The sequence below is a fragment of the Pipra filicauda genome, unplaced genomic scaffold (assembly GCF_003945595.2).
Source record: "Pipra filicauda isolate LSUMZ 115617 unplaced genomic scaffold, ASM394559v2 scaffold75_size2874737_pilon, whole genome shotgun sequence".
In the NCBI taxonomy this organism is placed as follows: Eukaryota; Metazoa; Chordata; class Aves; order Passeriformes; family Pipridae; genus Pipra; species Pipra filicauda.
Window position 1 is genome coordinate 1,001,308 of NW_024104931.1, and position 20,284 is coordinate 1,021,591.

At 46.6% G+C, this 20,284-nt stretch overlaps 1 protein-coding gene across 1 annotated transcript; it reads right to left on the bottom strand.

Annotated features, from left to right (window-relative positions):
- Positions 1-3,837: 3,837 nt before the first annotated feature.
- TMED10 (transmembrane p24 trafficking protein 10) lies at positions 3,838-19,906 on the bottom strand. Its single transcript, XM_027720015.2, has 5 exons — positions 19,610-19,906; positions 15,446-15,566; positions 10,963-11,036; positions 6,534-6,660; positions 3,838-6,084 (listed from the first exon to the last, which is right to left on the bottom strand). Exons 1-5 carry the CDS (start codon positions 19,856-19,858, stop codon positions 5,963-5,965), a joined length of 693 nt encoding a protein of 230 aa, XP_027575816.1. The 5' UTR covers positions 19,859-19,906; the 3' UTR covers positions 3,838-5,962.
- Between the last annotated feature and the right edge of the window lie 378 nt (positions 19,907-20,284).

Sequence of the window (20,284 nt, forward strand, 5' to 3'; positions counted from 1 at the left end):
GGGCCGGGCCGGGCCGGGCCCCCGCCCCGCCCGCAGGGGACCCGGAGCGTGCGGAAGCGCGGCTGGAGGCGGCCTCAGCGCCCAAGGAGTCAGGTGTTCGTAGTTGTTTTCTTACAAAGCTTTTAGTAATAAAAAGCTGTCTGAAGTAACTGATTTATATCAAAAAAGTAATTACTGTTTCTTATTGTACAGATGTTATTTTTTGTGTTTGCTTAACTGTGCTACACATAACATACATTACTGAAAAATAATTGGCACAACGGAGCACACACACACGGGTAAACACCACGACTGTATCCCGTGGACAAAGATCTACTGGAGAGGTGAGGGCACCTGCAGTGGGTACACATTTCACACCATTAATAAAATGCAGTGGTGTTCTTCTCCGTGCCACTCACAGTTCATGGATTCTCTCTCTGACCAAGAAATAAACTGAGAGCTTCATAAATATTTTAGCTTTGGAGCTGCAATAACTTCTCTGTCATAAAGAAGTATTAGTAACCTTAATCTTAGAAAAGTGATTTATTTTCTTCATAGATTATGCACACCATCATTTCGATGTTCTGTTTTCAAAGTTCAGCAGTCACAACCATAGGCAGGAAAGCGAAGTTGAATGATGGAGAACATTCACTTTAAGACAGATGATCAACACTTACAGGAGACATCAGGAGCTGAAGCACGAATCCCTGAAACCAGGCACGACAAGGCCCTGTTAGCTCTTATCTCACTACCTCAGGAAGATGCTCAGAGCATGAAACAAACCAAGCAGGGCTCCTTGCAATGTGGTGAGGGTTAAAGAGCTGCTCAGCATTATACGCACCTATTTGTAAGCAAGTAACTTATACATCAACATTTATTTACTGTGCATTATAACTATTTCCATACAAAGATGATGTCCTTACAAGCAGCAAAGACAGCATGTCAGTTTTATAATAAAGGAGCTTGCAGGAATGGATGAAAAAAGGTCAGATGTGTTCTGCTAAGGAACATCCGCTCCCTCCATTTCAAGGAGAGTATGTGGCAAAATGTCATCTGGCAAAGAGTAGTAATTTAAAAAAAAAAAAACAGGTGACAAAATCTCATGAAAATGGGATTAAGGAATCTGGAACAGTTGTAGAAAATCAGAATACTAATTGAAAAAGTCAATCTTTATTTTTCTATTTGAACAATAGAGCTATCTTGTCCATTATTAACTACAGTATCATACAAATTCTTCTATAAAATGCTCACAGTAGTAGCTACAATCAGGTTTAGCTGTCCCACAGCATTGCCTTTACTATGCTTTAAAAAGCAGACAGTAATTCTCACAGCAAGATGCCTGTAAGGGAAGTAGCAGCCACTGCCCACTCAGGTTTGCTGGAATATGACTGAAGAATATACACCCGACTTTACACTGTGTTTTTTACTCAAGCATTTAAAGAAATCAGACTGATGAGAGGCAATGTGCCATTCTGCCTCCTGCAAAATCAGTACTGAAGGATGAATTTAGGTAAGGGTAGGAAAACTGTCATTTAAACCAAATCATAGCAAGCGTCTACCTTACCCCAAAGATCTCCAAACAAAGTATATTTGAGGGAAATATAAGCCCAAGCAGCTGGTATGGGTGAGAAACTGCTAGAGGGTAAAACCCTGCAGCAGATCAGAGCTGCCATGGGATATAGCTGGAAAACACAAGCACACCCTCCCCTCAGCTTGCCTCATCTACATGGCAGCTGCCAGGAACAGCATCCACCAAATAACCAAGAAAAAACAAGTTCATATCATTACAATTTCAACAGAACATTTTGGTGCAGTTTATACAAAGATCACATAATGCAACTGATTTAAAAACTCAGGAGAAAGGTATCTTGAGAGTACCAGCTATGGAAGGAAATTAAGGCTGTGTCAGTGAGCTGTAAGTGCCAAAGCTAATGCATTGAGTTTAAGGTGATAAACTGCATAGACCTCTGGCAACGGAAGGAGCATCAGGAATCTGTTACTACCATTTTGCAGAAAGTTTAAGTCACTTCAGCTGCAGCTGAAACAGCAACTCCTAGCTCCTGCCAATGCAATAGACTTCCAGTGCAAAGCAAAACAGGCTTCCTACAAACACTGTTGGGCAAATATAAGTGTTTTAGTGCTGCAGCAAAAGCTTGGCCTCACCTGTTTCAGGTGTACAAAAAGGTCCAAGAAAAGCTAACAGGCAGTTTTTCTAAATGCTTTTCTCCTTCCACCCTCCTCAGAGAAAGGTGGCCTGCCAGACCCACCATACCACCACCACTGATGATCTGGGGGAGGAACAACAGAAAAAGCACAAGCCTGACAAATTTTTCATTTGAAGAAGGGGCAGCAGAAAAAAAACTATCAATGCTGAACTCCTGCAGTCTTCACCAGACCCAACTTTTTTTTCCCTCTGAAAGATTTCTCCATTTCAGGTTTGTCGTGTCTCTTTCCCAACAAGCCACCTTCAACATAAGGGAATTTCATTTCCCAAAGACTTTGTTCACTAAAGGCATGGCCATCTCATGCATCTGAAAGACAAGTACAGCAAGAGGGACACAACTAAAGATATGAAAGAAATATATCACATGAACTGGAGGCGGTAAAGAGGGCACACTACTTTGCCAAACCTCTGCCACAGGACCCCGTGAAATTACAGGCGGGAATCCCCTCATGATCTTAACCAGTTGCCAAACTAGGTTGAGTCAAATGTCTCTGATGTGCTACACAGATGTTGTTCACTTGGGTTACTTCTCACATACCTGAGCAGCTTGTAAAAAATGAGCAACAGTGTGTAAAATGCTCATTCCCTCACACATCCACACAAACAGCAGCTGCGGCGGGCACTCTGTGCAGGGTGCAGCCTACGCTGGCAGAGCAGGAGGGGGAATACACAAAGATATACCTTACTTAGGAATGCTCACGTGAGTACTGTGATAATTAAATCGTTAGTCACATTGACAAGTGGGTGGAAGAGGCTGGAACATCTGATGCAGTTTGCTACAGGCAATTATAGATCTACCAGTGATGCATCTGTCACACACAAAGATGGGCTCAGACCCAAGGATCTGCAACAGCTCAACTTTAGCCTATTTCCCAGAAGTGAAATGGAACGAAGACACCAGCTCTGCATCCACAGTGCTGTAAAACAGCCCAGACCCACTGCCAACCTACCGCACGAGAACAGCTGTACGATTTCACATACTCAAATATTCATCCAGGAAAGAACTTGCAGAGGCTAAACCTTATCCAGAGATCTGGGAATTTCCCTTCTTGAAATTCTCCCTGATAATACTAACTAGTTGTGTAGTATTTATGTACCCCCAGTCCTGTTATGTGGCATATCTCGCTTGGTTACTGCATGACTAAAGGCTTACAGGGTCAGCAGAGATCTGACAGCAGTTCAGTAAATACCTAATCACTCTCTTCAGTATCTGCCACAATTTAAAATTTCCTCTAAAGTACAAAACTGTAATGTACTTACATTTGTCTTAATAAACTAAAATTTATGTGGGAGCTGATGGTGAAAAACTGGATCTTGTACTCTAGAGCACCAGCCCTGTTTCACTATCAGCCTCAAAATTCCTCCATGCAGAGAGATACAATTAGGAAGGGGGGAGGGAGAAAGGCAAAAAATGGTAACCTGTAGTAGATCTGTGCTGGTCCCACTCCACAGAGAAGCCTGAGCATGCTTCTCAAGTCTGGAATTTTCAAATTCTTTAGAAACTAACCACTGCTAAAGAAACCCAAAGGCTTGTGGGAAGTTTACGTACTTGCTGCTTCCTGCGATTGGTCAGCTTGCAGGAAACAACAGTTTGTAGGAAGATGCACAAAGAGGACAAGATTCACAGCGACAAGGTGAGGTGGGTTGTTTTTCCCCAAAGAAATTTTATTTGAGAAAGTTGACAAAAATCCCCCAACCAGTCATCACAGGTAAATCCACGCCAGTTGCCCACATCTGCTCCCCAGTAACCATGCCAGTACAGTAAAGAGCCAAACATAACACCAGAATGATGAGAGTGTAACAGACACCTGGGGAACTTAAGGCCTTGCCACCATTTTTAAGATATCTTTGCACTCACATAAGGATGGGGAGAGGATATCAAAACAGACTGGAAAAGCCCCTTTCTCGTAATGTCTTTTCAAGTTATATAAAAACAAAAGCAAAAATTTAACAGATCTACAGGCTTCAAACTGTAGGACCTAAAACTACCTTCAAATGACTTCTGTAATTCAGTCCTGTGGCATCACAGCTGTTCTGCACTGTAACAGCTTTCAAAAATGTACAAGGATAAAATGGATGCAAGGGCAGAGGAGTAGACTTAGGTTCCTAATATGGCTTTATCAAAAACCAAACAAATTAAAAGCAATCTAAGCACTTGCCAGTGGAACTAACAACTCCAGTAACTTGGCAATGGCAAAGAGGAGGCAAAGTACTGACGTATTTAGATGACAGGAGGTCAGCTTTACCTCCTCTTTCCCATTGCCTCACCCTGGACAACTGTTTCCTTCTTAGCAGTAGATCAGACTCAGGTCAGAAATTATAAAACTATGTTTTTTTGAAAATGCTAGGCTGGGTCCAGGGCCATGACAACCCCTTCCCTAGCCAGAATTGTCTAGACACAGGACACCAGAATGCTGTGCTGCTGAACCACTTGCTTTGGAGGAATGCAGAGAAGGTGCAAGAATTTTTATCATTGCCTAAAAACTGTAGTAGGTTAAGTCCAGGAAGTTAACCTGCCTGTTTTTATCCAGCCTGGTTTATTTAACATCATGCCATCTGGATGGCTGAGAAATGGTGAGAAGCTGCTGGCTCTTGCTGTCTAGTACCGCATAGGAGAATAACAGTTCTGTTGAGGGCACAGTTCAGACTCCCCCCAGACGTAGAATTAGCCTATTTCTACCCTGTACTGCTTTTTTTAGTTCATCCACATTCTTTCAACTCCTCTGCTAACCTGCACAGCACTGTTGTACCCTCAGACCTCAATGCAGGGCACATGCCCTTATGCTTCGTGTGAACATCAGCTTACCTTGCTTTGAGGTCTCAGAAAATGACACTCAGCCTGGACTCAGCTGCCTGGACAGAAGAGAAGTCTCCTGCTCAATGTAAGACCAAGTTTCCTAGCACGACCTGCTCCCATTTGCTCTGTGACTGTATCTGAGGCCTCCTGTCTATACAAAAGGCTGTTCCTGACCAAGGCTTTCAAGAAAGATGCTGCATCATTTCAAAGCAAGAGAGGCACATCTAAGACAAACATGGGGCAAGGGTGGGACCAAGGCTGGACAGCTTATTTGAGCAAAGCAGGCTTTTTTCCAAGCTCAAACACATTCCCAAGCCCTCCTTCCAAGGCTCCCCTTCCTCCAGGCTGAATCACTGTATGCTCAAGTGCCCTGACCTGTCAGCACAAAGACATCAGCTCCCACAGGGAGAAACACAGAAGTCCACAACAGGGACCAAACCTTAGATGACTCTCTATCCTCAGGTCCTGATGGAATGATGAATCCTATTGCTTTGCACTCATCTCCATTTGCAGGCTTAGATCCCAGATGATCAGAACAGGGAATCCCCTGCTCTGCTCCAGTGCGAGCTGTGTGGTACCTAAAGAGCGCAGCAGGGTCAAGTGGCTCTGAGTAACACTGCAGTCACAGACAGATGGGAGACATCATCAAGCCATGATTATAAAAGGAGAACAGACAGCGCAAAAACTTGCTGCAGCTGTCATGGAAACATCTTTTTTTATTTAATCGCTGTCCCAGGAATACCCAAACCCATCATGACCTCCCCCACCCTCAACATTCAACAGGATTTCACAAGTCCCCAATTGTCTCCAATGTTTAGGCTCCCCTCCTCCTTTAGGGTCCAAGTTCCTCCAGAAAAGCTCCAGTCAGTGGGTATCATCTGTGAGATGGCTCCAGGGGGCCATGGCTAGGTCCCAGCGGTGTTCAGCTGGGTCTGAGAGGAGGGGGAGGAGGATTTGCTCCTTTACTCAATCAGCTTCTTGGCCTTGAAGAAGCGACGCAGGTAAAAAACCTGCCAGGTGGCCAGTCCGATGAGACAGCACATGGAGAAAATGCTGAAGTACAGAACCCGGGTGTTTGTCGACTCTGAAACGGATAACAAACCATTGCACGGGAGTCTGACATCACAGGATGTGCCCCAAGATGGCAAAGTTCCCAGGATTTCTCCTCCCCATGCAAAACTTCAAAGGCAAGACAGTATACAGCATGAAGGCAAGGCTACCCGAGAACCAGCAGTACTTGAGAATAAAGCAGAGGGAACAAGGAGAAGGATAATGAGAGAGAACAAGGTGAAGATGTGGCTAATGGGCAACATTAAACAGTACAGATTAATTCACATTAGGAATGGAGACAGAAAGAAATGATTTCTGGAGACAGAACACACAAGACTCAGTGACTGCTTTGGGTTTCCCTTACTAGGAACAGGCAGAGACCACTATAATTACTCGATCTCCAAGTACTGTCCTAATAACACATTTAGCAGAAATAAGGGGTCTTAGAGCTCCAGCCCTCTGAAGAGGCACACAGTCTCTCACCATTCGTGTCCCTCATCTCCTCTTCTCGCTTCTTCATATAGGCAAAGTCGTTAACAATGGACTCTGAAAGATCTTCCAAGCGCCTCAATTCTACTTCCAGAGGCTTCAACTTCTCCACTTTAGCAATCTAGAAAACAGAAGAGTCAAATCAGTGAGCCAAAACAGAAAAGCTCCCACATGGGTTTTTACTGCCAGTTTGAACCACTCCTCCCCACATACTACAGATCTGGGGCATCCTTCCCATCGGGAAATACCTCTACAAGCCAGAAACTACCATTGCATAAAACACTATCACTTCTCCCACCTGTTCTCTGAAACACACTTTCCTACTACCCCTCCTACACAACAGAGGAGCACAGCATGCATACAAGCACATTTCTTCCTTATTCGGCTTAATGTTAGCTTATTCACAGTTGGCTTCTGAGGAGTGGGTAGAAGAACTTGCCACATGACTAAACCTCCAGTGAATATAAGTCATGGACTGAGATACAGGTGACTAACTTACATACGCATACGATACTGTTCCATAGGCACACGGGGTATTAGCACCGAGATTAGCTTTGCTAACTGTTGCCACACGTCCCAGAAAGCCCGGGCGGCCCGGTTCCCAGCAGCAACGTTTTGAGTATCGCACAAGAGCTCGGGGGTTTCACCCCTGGGCTGACCCTCCAGGGCAGCCCCTGCCCTTGGCAGGGACCCCGCGGGCACCAAGCGCTGCGTCCGCCTCGCGCCACCAGGTGGCGCTGCCGGGCCGCGGCCGGGCCCGGCTCCCCTCGGGAACGGCCGCTTCCCTCACGAACTGAGCCGGGTCAGGCAGGACCCAGCTTCTGGGCAACACCTGGCCCACCGCCCAACAAGTCACACGCTTGGCGTCCGAAAAGAAAAATCCACAGAAAAGTTCAGTTAGAAAGCACAGCCAACAGCAGCAACTATTTAAGTTGAAAATGTAAACGTGTCCCTGCCCCAGTCCTGACCGAAACTGACACAGCAGTTATGTAAAACCTGTGACACAAGGACACTCACAGGAAGCTAATTCCAATTCCTGCCACTGCTACAGTGTAGGATTTGGGTAACTCTCCATCTTGCACAGACTTTGTCACTATTACCAACAAATGACAGGCTGCTGCAATAAGGCCAGATGCTGTGTCCCCAAGTAATGCAGCAGAGGAAAGATGTGCTACAGAAAACTGCACAGAACACACAGAGCACCTGCAGCTCACCACCAGCCTCACAGCCACGCAGGATTTCTCAGACATAAGCTGCAGGATGCCATCCCTCAGTGGTCCCTGCTGACAGGCAGGCAACTGGGCACCTCGCATGCAAGCATCCCCAAAACACCACTTCCAGAGGCAGCTGCCTGCACGTCAGAGCCCAGCTGAAGAGATGCAGAGATGCTTGTGACCAGGCCAGTGCTAGCTAATCAGCCATTCCACTGAAGGATCTCCATGTGACACATGTATGCTTGCAAGCAGCAAGCCATCAAACAATCACCTGGGGATTTTTATGCTGAGGTGAGCTGTATATTATAGCTCTGCCAGCACAGCAATTCGAAGTGCGTTTGTCAGGAGTGGTAGGAAGCAGTAGGTTGACCCCCTCCTGCCTTCTAGCCAATAGGCTGTAATGACAAAACCTGTGACCTGGACACATACCTGCCAGCAGAGCTTTGCCGAAAACCTGGCCCAGACTCTGCTAACACAGCTAGAGCAGCAGGTCTGTATCACACAGGAGGACTTGGGGAGCTCTACTGACAAGCTAGCCTTGCACTGACCAGCTCCATTATCTTCCTTGAGGGCCCGTTTCCTCATTCAAAGAAGCCTACAGAACCCTACAAGGGTTCCACTGGGAAAAACCATCCTGCATCCCTTCAGTTGCTCTTAGTAGGTGTAGCTACAAACATTCAATACCTACTTTTAGTCCTGCATGTGCTCCCAGACATATATCCTGAATCACAGAATCCCGGAATCAATTACATTGAAGAAGACCTCTGAGATCATGAAGTCCAACTATGACCTAACACTACCCTATCAACTAGACTATGGCACTAAGTGACATTTCCAGTCTTTCCTTAAACACCTCCAGGGATGGTGACCACCACCTCCCTGGGCAGTCCTGGAGCCTCCTTCATCCCTAATGAAGTCAATATGCCAAGCTGCTCCAAGGGATTTTGTAAAAAGCCCACCAAGCACCTGTGATAGTGGAACAATATCATCCTAGAAGGAACATTCTACATCAGAACTGAGACAACTCCCACAAACTTCCCAGGGGTCATTCAAAGATCTGTGGAAGTCTAACGCACTTCCTAGCACAAAAGGAGATACACTGTAGTCAAGAACTGACAAGGAGTAGCTGATGTGGAAAAGAACCTAGATCGCCAAGCATTCTTAGTGCCCTCACAAGTTTTTTCACTTTTCCCTACCTTAATTTCTACTTATTGAACGGATAAAGTTATTCTTCCCTAACCTGGGGAACTAAGGCATGACACTGCAGTAAGATTTTCTAACCCAGCTCACTATTCCAGCTGCTTTGCTCTAAGAACATCTGGATCTATGAAAGCTTATGAAGTCACACTTGAACACCACCCCTCCTCTCACAGTATATATCCATGCACAAGCAGGACAGTATTAGTGACCCTCGTTCAACTCCCTTAATCAAGTCTCCTTGCAGCAATTCAGCAAGAAGAACTGGGGGATACAACGGGTCACTGGTACCCAACAGCAGATGAATGTCACAAGCAAAAGGCTCAAAAAGGCTGCAATTCTAGGAGAGAAATCTGAGCAACAGTCCTTCCCTCTGAGGCCTTATAGCAACCTATCAAGCCAAATACTACAGTAACCTGGCAAGAGAGAGCATGGAAGAAAACGCACTGCAAAGCAGCGTAGTTAAACAGCTATAGCAGCTGTACAAACAGTAAATCAGTTTGAGTCCTTTGCATATATGCTGCTCAACACTGCCTGCCACTATGAGAAGTCCTCACAAGTCAAGGATGCTTGCCAGGGCTGCCAAGATCCGCATTTGGTATCAGGTGGGACTGCAAGTCTAAATTCTTCTCCTGTATTTGTCCACAGAACTTTTCCATCAATGTAACTACACTGATGAGCATAATGGATACATACCTTTATTCCAAGATAGTTTTATCAGTATAACCAGAGTGCATAGATACATGGGCATAAGAAAACCTTTCTGCATATGGGACTTCTAGGTAGCACTATAGTAATCAACTCTAGACTATACTGTGGAGTGCTATTTAAAGGGATTCTGTAAATGTAGCCAACATAATCCTCCCAGTTACGCTCCCAGGGATTCATCCCAGTTGCAATCCTTCAGTTGACAGACAGCTGGCCCAATGACTGCTGGACTCTTCCCTGAACCCAAGCACGTTTTTACTCTCCATGTAGGATGTGCTCCAGACTGACTTAAGGAATGACTGTTCTGCTCTTCCCTGACCCCAAGCACTTTCTTACTCTCCACATAGGATGTGCTCTCAACTGACTTAAGCAACAGAGAGCTAGATAGCACAAAGTTCAAAAGGATATAAAAACACCATGATAAACACTTCAGAAATCTGTTCATTTTCTGACTGGCACCATGCACAGCCTCCTCTGCTACCCACTCTCCTCCCTAAGGAATCTCCCATGCTCTTGTGCACAGTGGACACAGCAATCATTTGTGGGAATCTTTCTCCAACAGCAATTCTCATTGTCTCAGGCACAGGCTCTGTACTGGGGGCTGACTGATCCCAAATTCTAGTGAGCCAAAAGCATGGTAGCTGCCATCAAAATTCAGCACCCACACCAGCCAGGACTGTCTCAGCCACAAAGCAACTGCTATTCTACACAGCTAGCTCTTGGGTCTAAGAAGCCTACCCCCTCCTAAGATGTAAATGTTTAGGCTTTATGCCTATTTGCAGTGTCACGCCTTCAAACCAAATACCCATTACACAGCAGCTACTACTCTGCCAAACACCTTTATATTGATACACTGCCAGTTCTTAGAAACACACAAGCGTCATTTCAGGCCCGCTGAGCCAGTACATCTTATAGTCAGGAAGGTAAGAACAGTAACATCGCAACTTGACCTTTAAGAGGATTTGATGTTAACCTAAAATGCCCTCTGCTGCTGGGGCTGGGGAAACTTCACCTCTCAGTCCCTTACTGCCTCTAATGCCTATGCCCAGAAGCTGGGTCACGCTGTCCTAGCAAAGAAATTCACATATTAGGCTCCAGTTCCCAGAGTACAGAATTAATTCTAGTTGATGTTTGTCTTTTTTTTTCTCCCATAACACACAAAGCTTCACTGCAATTGTAGGCTGCAGACAGGCTTTCATCACCACTGGGAAAAGAGCTTCCCATCACGAGCCCCAGATCTACAGACACCATCACGTGAGTACTGGGAAAGAGGAGCCTGCAGTGCAGGCAGCCAGGGGACATACCTCCTCGTAGTTCTTTGCTTCAACACCATGCTTCATATCCAGAGTCACGAGCTGGTCCGGCATCCTCCCTGTTCCTGGAAGCATAATGAAAGGATTCCTTGTGCAAAACATTCAGCCTGCCAGGAAATCATCAGCTCTTCCCACCACTGAGGAAGAACTCACAACTCCCTCCCCTCCCTCCATGTCTGCAGCTATCTGCGGAGGCAGCACAGTCCAGCCTAAAAATACAGAGACTTCACAATAAATCCTGGCTGAAGGAGAGCCTCCCAGAGATAATGAGAACAAGCTGTAACTAAAACCACTGAGAGTGTATAGGATGCAAATCACTGTAAAAACTGCAGAGGATTAGAACATGAACACCAGCTGCTATGACACAGCCTAGCGAAAGACAAGTCATCGGAGGGACAAATATTCAACTGGGGGCTCACATTCCTCCTAACAGGAAGTGAACCAGCAACTTGTCAAGGTTACTGGGGTTGTAAATGACTTTACATTAAAAGGAGCAGAAGATAAACTGCTCCAACTGAGGAATATGACATATGGGGACTACCGACCCTCACATGCTGGAGTATCTGCAGAAACCAAGGAAATCCCCTTACCAATGATCTCAGATACCTGAGAACCACGCTGCTATGCAAACCCCAAGACATCAAGAAGCTTCTGAAGCTGGGAAAGCACTGCCTCAGAGAACTGCCAGCTGGAGCCACTCAAACAGCACATAAGGCTGCAGTCAACAGCACAGTAGGTATCTTTCAAGGCTGTAGCCCCCAGGCTAGGGACACCTATGGCTTACAGCTTCTTTTAACTGCTACAAAGTGTCACATCTGAGAACGTTCACACGAGGACAATATATATATAGGATAGGCATATCAGATACTCTAAAAAATGCAGCATGTCAGCTGATCTGAGTGTCACACTCCACTATACCACCCACCAAGAAAATGTCTGTACCTAAAACATTCCCAAAGCCCAGCATGCTGGAGCATATAGCTGTCCTCAGATGGCTTCCAGCAAAATACAGTGTCTGAATTTAAACTGTGAATTTCAGAGTGTCTATCCAGGAGCATGTTCAACACTCATATTTTGTCACAAAAGGCTGCCGGGTAGACATACCCTCAGTTCACAAAAAAATTCAACTTACAGGTTATGCTGGGTCACTCCTATTGGATACTGGAAGATACTCCATATCTTTGATACAACATCCCCAAATTTTTTCTCTACCAACTCACTGAACAGCTCTTCAACACCACAGTAGAATCACCTCCACCTTCTACTGCCAGCAGAACAATAAATAACCTACTGATAAGATGGTGCATATCAATTGTTTCTTGAATTTCCTGATGGAAATGCACTATTTAAGAGCCTAAAGGATAAATTAGGATTAGGATTAATTTTTTTTGTTTTCTTATAAAAGACCAGTTACTGTAAAAAAAAAACCAAACCCAAACCAAACTAAAATCACAGCACTGGTCTTTAATAGACAGGCTGTATACAACCACCTGGTGCTCCTTTCTCCAACCATGAGTTTTGACTGCTTATGGCATACATGTACCAGCATGTGTTGAGACTGGCAGCCAACAGTAGTTGCAGAGGAAAATTCAAAGCACACAGTTCAGGGAGAGGTTTTTCCAGTGTTGCTTAAATTACAGCAACTTGGGTGGAGAGCTGGAGCTTGCAGGAAGAGATGAGAAAGATGAAAAAGTCAGCGAAAAGAAGAACAGAACTGCAAGAATTAATTTGTTAGGCTGAAAAGGAGAGCTGCCAAGAGGCAGTAAGAAATCAGAAACGTTAAAGTCCTGGGTGCAAAGGGATGGAGAGCAGACATTCTGCAAGAGGTTAGCATTGTCAGGAACTGGCCTGGAAAAACTCAAGCTGCTCTTCCTACAAGTTTACTGAGCCCAAGTCACTAGGCAGCTCCCTTTGCACTCATCATACCTCAGTAACCACCTGCTTCTCCTGCAGCCAGGGCTCACCAGAGCAGGCTGGATCAGCAGCAAAGAGAAAAACAGTCAAGACTCAGAGATCTTGAACTAAACTGATACCTACATTCTCCAGGTCTTCATAAGGTTATCTCACATGAGTACAGAACTGTTCCCCAGGAGATTAGACGAGCTCTAATTTGCAAAGTCAGTGGAAAAGCAGGGTAGTTGAACAGAATGTCAAAAATTTTCCCACAGGAATTCCAGAAAAAAGGAATCCTGACACTCTTAAGAAAGTTTGGGAAGAGAAGGACTACCAAAGGAGCAAAGAGTTACAGATTAGCCCACAGGAAGAGCCCTAGAGGGGAGAATGCAGTGAGGCCAGGCTGTTCATTTTAGAGATTAGCATTGGGTGGGAGAGTAAATGTGCCTGGGAACAGAGCACTGGTCAGGAAGGCAGGACCATTTACCCTGGAAGAGGGTAAAAAGCCTGTCTTGCAAACACCCACAGCTCCAAGAAGCACCCTAAGAGCTCCTCCACTCTGATAAGGTGGACCTTCTAAACAGGATCTCCTTCTTACTTCCTCTTCCTCATTTCTGTGGTTAGGGATTGAGAAATCCCAGTTGCTTAGACCCTTCAGGTCCCAACGGTTCTGGGTGTCTTCTACCAACAGTTTTTCTCTTCCGGTACTCCACCAACATCCTCCTTGGCTGCCGCCTTACAAGTCCTGACCACTTACTTTATAAGACTGTGAAAAAAACCCTAAACTTTAAAGAGAAACATGGGGATTAAACAACATTTGGTCAGTTTCCCCATTCCCATGCTGATCTTACAGAGGATACAAGGCACTTCCTTGTGACCTGGTTACTTCTTTCAAAGTACCTTAACCAAGTCCTGCAGATGATCAAGCCTCACAGTGCCACCTCCCTTACTTCATTATTTCCTTGATTTCCAGCAGACATGGGAAATCTGGAGATACTCCCCATGCAGTATCTCCCTTTGGCAAGGAATGTGGGGCACCTAGGTCCAAAAAAAACTGGCAGCTTGAAGGCCCCTAAAGAGAAAGCCTCCAGAAGAGGATCCAGCTGGTCAGTTGAAGAGCACTAGACTTTGGCACCTCAGTGCCCTACAGATCATCAGGGTAGAAGCTGCATTTAGAAATATTTTATCCTCGTCAGTATTGAAAACTTTAAAACAAATTTGCAACTAGGGAGCCAGGGAATAAACATTTGCTACAATCAAAAGAGTTGTAAGGGGCTCAGTCTAGGCAAGAAACTGCTGCTCACACGCACCAAACTAAGAGTCTAGACACAACTAAAGAAAGAAGCCTTTCCCACCTCAGTGTGTGATCACATGCAAGCTATGAAAGGATCTGCAGGACTGTCTGGAGACTTCTCAAATACCCAGGTGTTGGAAAGTAAACAGCATGAGTGACTCCCACATGAGTCACTAGTGCCTGCATGTCTCAATGTGTTAAGGAACATTTGGAAATCCTACCTTTGGAGTAAAATAAAAGAATAATCCTGAACATTGGGGGTCACTATCTTATCTGTAAAATACTATAGAAGAGGTGTTACAAGCCAGATCCCTCCCAATCCCAGTAAAGAATATAGCCTTCTCTTTCTGGAAAGTTCTCTGCAACTTGCAAACTATTTGCATCTTATACGTGGAGCAGAACAGCAAAACAGTGTCTGCCTTTCAACAGATACGAGGCATGTTGCTAGTGACTGCTCTGTGAAATGCTCCGGGATCTTTTAGGATAAGACCTAAGAATGACTGGGTCCAGGGAGCAGAACTCTGACAACGAAAAGATGTAGCACCTACAAACTTGCACACACTCACACCACTGTAGATGAGATGAGAGCCCACACGTTGGCCAATTTCAGCACGTTTGTCCTGAAGTTGAGTGCAGCCACTCAAAGCAACACATGCGTCACACTCATAGGAAACGAGCCTGAGCACTCCTTAGGCAACCATCCTTGCAGCACAAATGCAAGGCTGACGTCCTTGCTCATTTCCCCTTCCCTTTACTGACCACTGCAAATCAAGGCCACATTCATTATACACACATAGCTAAACCCCAGAAAATGGTTATCAACCTATTGCAGGATAGCTGCCAAGTACACACTTGTGGAGAGATCAAGTTCTACCAAATGGGAAGAGTTGGCCAGCAGGGGTGAAAGACAGGTCCTGGAGGTGATGGCACCTTGCTCTGTCCTGACTCAACTGCAAGATGGGGAGAAGCATGAAACTGGCAAAAGAAGTGTGGTTTGCTCCCTGGTACTGCCACTTATTGAAACTGTGGTGACTGTTGTGGGAGGAACATCTGATTCCCCTTTCAGAGGAAACCCAAGCACTCTACACGACAGCCACAGAGAATTATTAAACTTCAAATGCAACACTGACAGCAGATACTCTGCAGTGAGACTGCCCACAACACCCTGAGGATCAGCTTTAAAAGTCAAACAGTATTCTGTGGACCATGCTAAGGATCATTTTTACCTGTATCCCTAATCCACGTTATCATCAGAAGCTAGAAGCAGCCAACAGATCTTTCACTTACCCACAGGAAGCTTGCTCTCAAAGCAGGCCTCAAACATGTCATAGTCTTCAGTGGTGAAGGCAAACTTGCCCTTAGTGGCATCCTCCTTGGCGTACAGGATGTGCCCAGCTGAGTCAGTTATCTATAAGAGAGACAATGAGGGTAAGAAATATTATCTGTAAGAGAGAAAATGATGGTAACAGTACTTTGCTGCCACAGGTTCATGCTGCCTGTGCAGGAAAAATAATCCTAGTAATCCCCTTGGATCTGATGCTTTCTCCTTTCAACAGTTTCCCTCCTTCTTCACAACTACGTCAGTTCCTCCGCTTGTAATCCCCACTCCAGGAGCTGACAGCCAGAGTGACTCTAAAGTAATTATTGACTCTTTAGATTAAAAAAAAACAAACCCAAAAAACACCCAAAGAAAAAACCCCTACCACCAAAAAGTAATCAACTAACCAAGCAATCAAAAAAAAAAACCCCAAACTGAAAACCACACTAATTCCTCTTCCTCCTGTAAACCCCAAACACAGACTACATGTAGGAACTCTAGCTGAACCAAACGGTTATTCACTGCCTTAATTTTGCAAGCAAAATCCATGAACTCCCATAGCAACAGAGATATGGAGAAGCCTTATGGGACAAAGACGACTCATTCCCCAGAAGATGAAATGGAGAAGGGCACATCTATTCCTCTTGAAATGAATCATGAGCGTGGCTCTGAGGTAGACAAGGTTTGGGTGCCAAGATCCATAAAAGTGGCCACTTCAGAGGACTATTTAGACTACGCAGACAGAATAATGACTGCTTTGCACTAAGTCTATAAAACTACTAAGAATAGGCAAAAACTGTGGAAGGTCTATAAAAATGCTTCAACAAAGAGTATAAAAAAAGAACATGCATTTCATGACACAAACTTGAGAATAACTGCTCAATTAATGAGGCTCCATCCAGTTGAAACACTCTGACCTTGAAGAGGGGTGGAAAAACCCGGAGGTGTTACAACACTGCATGAAAATCAACAGTGTGATTCCACTGGAATGCCTCCCAGTTTCCCTCAACTCTATCCATCAACAGGTATGTCTGAAAAGGCACAAATGCTACAGTTACTAGGGGTCTTTGAAAGTCTTAGAGATGAAGAGACTAAAAATCTTGGGAATAATTTTAAGGGTATGTAAGATAAAAGTACACAAAATAATTTGTGCTATGGAAAAGGTAGGTCAGACTTTACTCCATCTTATGAGGGAAAACCAGCCTGGCTTCCCTGTACAAAGACCTTTCAAAAGGGCTACATACCCAGAGTTATTCTAAGGAAACACCCTTTATTCTTATTAGAACACCTAATTAACTCTCTGCCATGAGATACCACTGATGCTGGTAGCCTGCTGGACTTAAAACAAACGTGGACCTTCTCATGCATAATTAGAGTTGCTGCATGAGGCAGGAAAAACAAGAAAGTATATAAATCCTCAGGCCTGACGGTATAAACCATAGCAGGCAAGACTTTAGGAACAAGCTTCCTCTACATACAGATTATCCCACAATTGTCTGTTAAGGGCTTTGTTGTAGCTGCCCCTGCACCATACGTTGTTCGCATCTGAGAACAAGGAGCAGTCTTCTCCTATGCTGCAGTTCCTGCTCAGAGCTCTAAATGTTTGCAAGCAGCAAGCAGATGAAAGCACACCTGCGCAGTCAGGCACAGCCAGCTGTGCTACCACCCCCCTGCCACACGCCACCAGCAAACAGCCACCTCCTGTCTGGAGGCACTGGGAGGCACTGGGCCCAAGTGAGCAGGCTGGAGTACAGGACTGTCCATGTCTGACCATGCAGACACAGTGTAAAAGCCTGTGGTTTGGCCACTATATGGCACACGCTATTTAGTGGAGTGGTCCCAATTAACCAACATGCCTCATCGGCATGACACCATACACTCTGCACACTGGGTTCTCCATCCCAAGAACAACTCAGCTCTCAGAGGTCCCTATTATTTTGAGCACTATTCCCTTAGGGCTTTGTAGACACCAGAGCTAATCTTTATCCAGAGAATATTATGCAGCTTGATCCATTTTTGCCCTTTGCAGCTCATGAACAGGATTCTGGACAGTAAAAGCTCTGCTATCCGCTTTCATCAGAACTGAATAGCACTATCCAAATCGGCCAAATACGCTGCCCATTGAGCCGGGCCTGCGGGGGCGGGAGAAGCTGCTAATAGCGCAGTCAGACGGCCTGTGGGGGAGTCGACCTGAAAGGGAGTTTTCACGCTATTCTAAAGTTACTTACGGTAATGCGAAACCCTACAGACAGGGCATTGTTCGCTCTTGACAAACAGAGACAGTTCCCCAAAATGCCAGCCTGGACAATGGGGCAGAGGCACGTGGCAGGGCCCTCAGCAGCCAGCTGGCAGAGCCTGCAGATTCCTCCAAAACAGAGGGTGCCACTGTTAGTGCTGGGGTATCACACACACATAAATTCAGCTCACTGGCAGAAACCCACCTGAGCCTGGACAGAATTAACTACCAAACTCCTCTGTTCGATGGCCCAACCCGGGAGGGCAAGGCAGGACCATCCAGTGCAGAAGGAGAGAGACTACCTGCAGACATGATGCCCTGAACTAACCTTTCCCACACAAACCAAAGAGAAAGCAGGCACCTAGCAGAGGGGTTTCAGCACTTATAACAGATCCAGCATACTGGAAGGCCACAGCATACCTGAAGGAAAGCAAAAATTACATAAATTATTATTTCTTCTTTGTAGCTTTTCAAACTAATATAGGACTTTTTAATTTTATTTTATTTTACAGTTAGAACAAAATAGAACTTCCATGAGCAGTACTACGTGGATACCAGCTTCATCAGCAAAGCCAGACTAAGATCCGAACGTTGGATTCATTGCTTCACCACCATCTCCCTAGACAAGTCCTCTGTCATAAAAGTGAGTTTTGGAAGAGACTTTGGGGTCAGCTGACCTAAGAGTGGGCAACTTGAGAATCAGGAAGCCTGGTCACCAAGTGGTAAGAGACAGATAGGAACATAGCACTTCAACTGAAATACATGTGCCTTATGAGGCAAATACTCCAGCAGCATTTTAAAGCATTAATGTTGCTTGGCTCTGCCTATGCACAGGCAAGTTTTCTCTTAGAAATGATGCAGGAACAGCAGAACAATTTTTAAAAAGCAAGACTCCAGAAACAGCCTTCTCTAGCCATAACCAAGCACAACTGCCAATAACCCAAAGCCTTCAGGCATCAGTAGGCAGATGCTTGAAGAGCAACTTGATTTCAGGAGGTCTAAAATACTCATTACCACTGAGTTCAAAGTGTCCTGAGAAGACCATCCTGTTTGTTTGTTTGCATGCTTACTTTTGAAAACTTTGGGAATGTAGACAGAAATAAAAAAGGGACAGAAAGCTATCGTGAACTGACTGCAAAGCAACAAACCTTACTCACCTAGGTGGGAATTTTGAAGAAAGCTTAGGAAAGGCAGATTGTGGGCAGAATTAAAGTGAAGCTGTTTAAGTTTTGCTAACTGCTTGTCACATAGGTGTATTAGTCCCGTATATTCTGCTGACTCTGTACTCCCTAAAGATCCTTCAGGATCATTTTCTTCTGTGCACCAAACGCCCGTCTCCTTAAAATCCAGGCGAGCCTTGACACAGCCAGATGGGAATAGCCATTTTGTGCACCGAAACGTGGTTCCTCAGACCCCATCCCATTGTGCCAGGATCCCGTTGTGCCAGGCCCTCCCTACGTGGGGAGGGAGCCCTTGGAAGGCCACGTCACCATAATTCTCTCCCACTTACACGGTGCCAGCAGCCTTAGTACGGCTTTATCGCAGCGGCCCGTCTCGCCAGACGCCGGATAATCCGCATCGTGTGCGGATTACACGGCAGCTGCCTGGATGGGACGGAACGAGACGACGAGATCTTTGGGGAGAAAAAGCTCGTACTGGGCTTAGGCCAAAGTGCTGCCCTAGTCCCTCGCTGCCCCAAACTCCGAGCTCCTGGGCGGGCTGGTGTCCCCTCGCACGGGGCGAGTCCCGCCGTGCGGCCCGGGCCGTGAGCCCACGCGTGGCCGGTGTCACGCGTGGAGAACGTCACCCCTTCCTTCCCCGCCCCGGGAGGGGAGGCGGGGCCGCGCCGTCCGCCCCGGCCACCCCCGCCCCCCCGGCCGGCCGGCCGGAGCCGCACCTTGAGGTTGGCGGAGGGTCCGGTGGAGGAGCCCGGCGGGGCGCCGATCTCGTACTCGCCCGTGACCAGCGTGTCGCGGTGGATCTCCTCCCGCAGGCACTTCCGCGCCTTGCCCGGCAGCTGGAAGGAGATGGGCCGCGCCGGACCCGCGAGCAGAAGCAGCAGGAGTAGCGGCAAGAGCGAGGCCCGCCCGAGGCGGGGGCGGCCGGGCAGGGGCAGCGGCGGCATCGGCGGCATCGGCATCGGCATGGCGGCCGCTCCGGGTGCGGCGGGCCGGGCCTCCCTCCGCTGCACGTGACCGCCGCCGCCGCTGCGTCACCGCGGGGCGGGGCCGGGGCTGCGGGGCTGGAGCCGGGGATATGGGACGGGAACGGGCGTGCGTGACTGACACGGGGGATGCGAGACTGCAATCGGGGGCTGCGAGAGTGGAACCGAGGAATGCGGGGCTGAGTGATCATGGGACAGGAATCGGGGTGTGCGGGACTGGAACCCGGGAATGCGGGGCAGGGGGATGCGGGGCTGGGGCCGCCGTGCGGGCGGGAGCAGCGACCCGCGAGTCCGCATGAACGGGGCTCGGTGCCCTCCTGACCCACCTCCTTCATGTGTAGGGGTACCGGCCGTAAGGTACTGAAGCTTGTCCCTTCGAGTAAGCTATTTAGTTATGAAACAAATGAT

What these genes read in the sequence shown, in the direction of transcription:
- TMED10 (XM_027720015.2), bottom strand. Translation starts at nt 19,858, where the DNA reads ATGCCGATGCCGATGCCGCCGATGCCGCCGCTGCCCCTGCCCGGCCGC. An exon ending in GACCCTCCGCCAACCTCAAG is followed by an intron (nt 15,567 to 19,609) that starts GTGCGGCTCCGG and finishes TCTCTCTTATAG; the next exon opens with ATAACTGACTCAGCTGGGCA. An exon ending in GGAGATGAGGGACACGAATG is followed by an intron (nt 6,085 to 6,533) that starts GTGAGAGACTGT and finishes TATCCGTTTCAG; the next exon opens with AGTCGACAAACACCCGGGTT.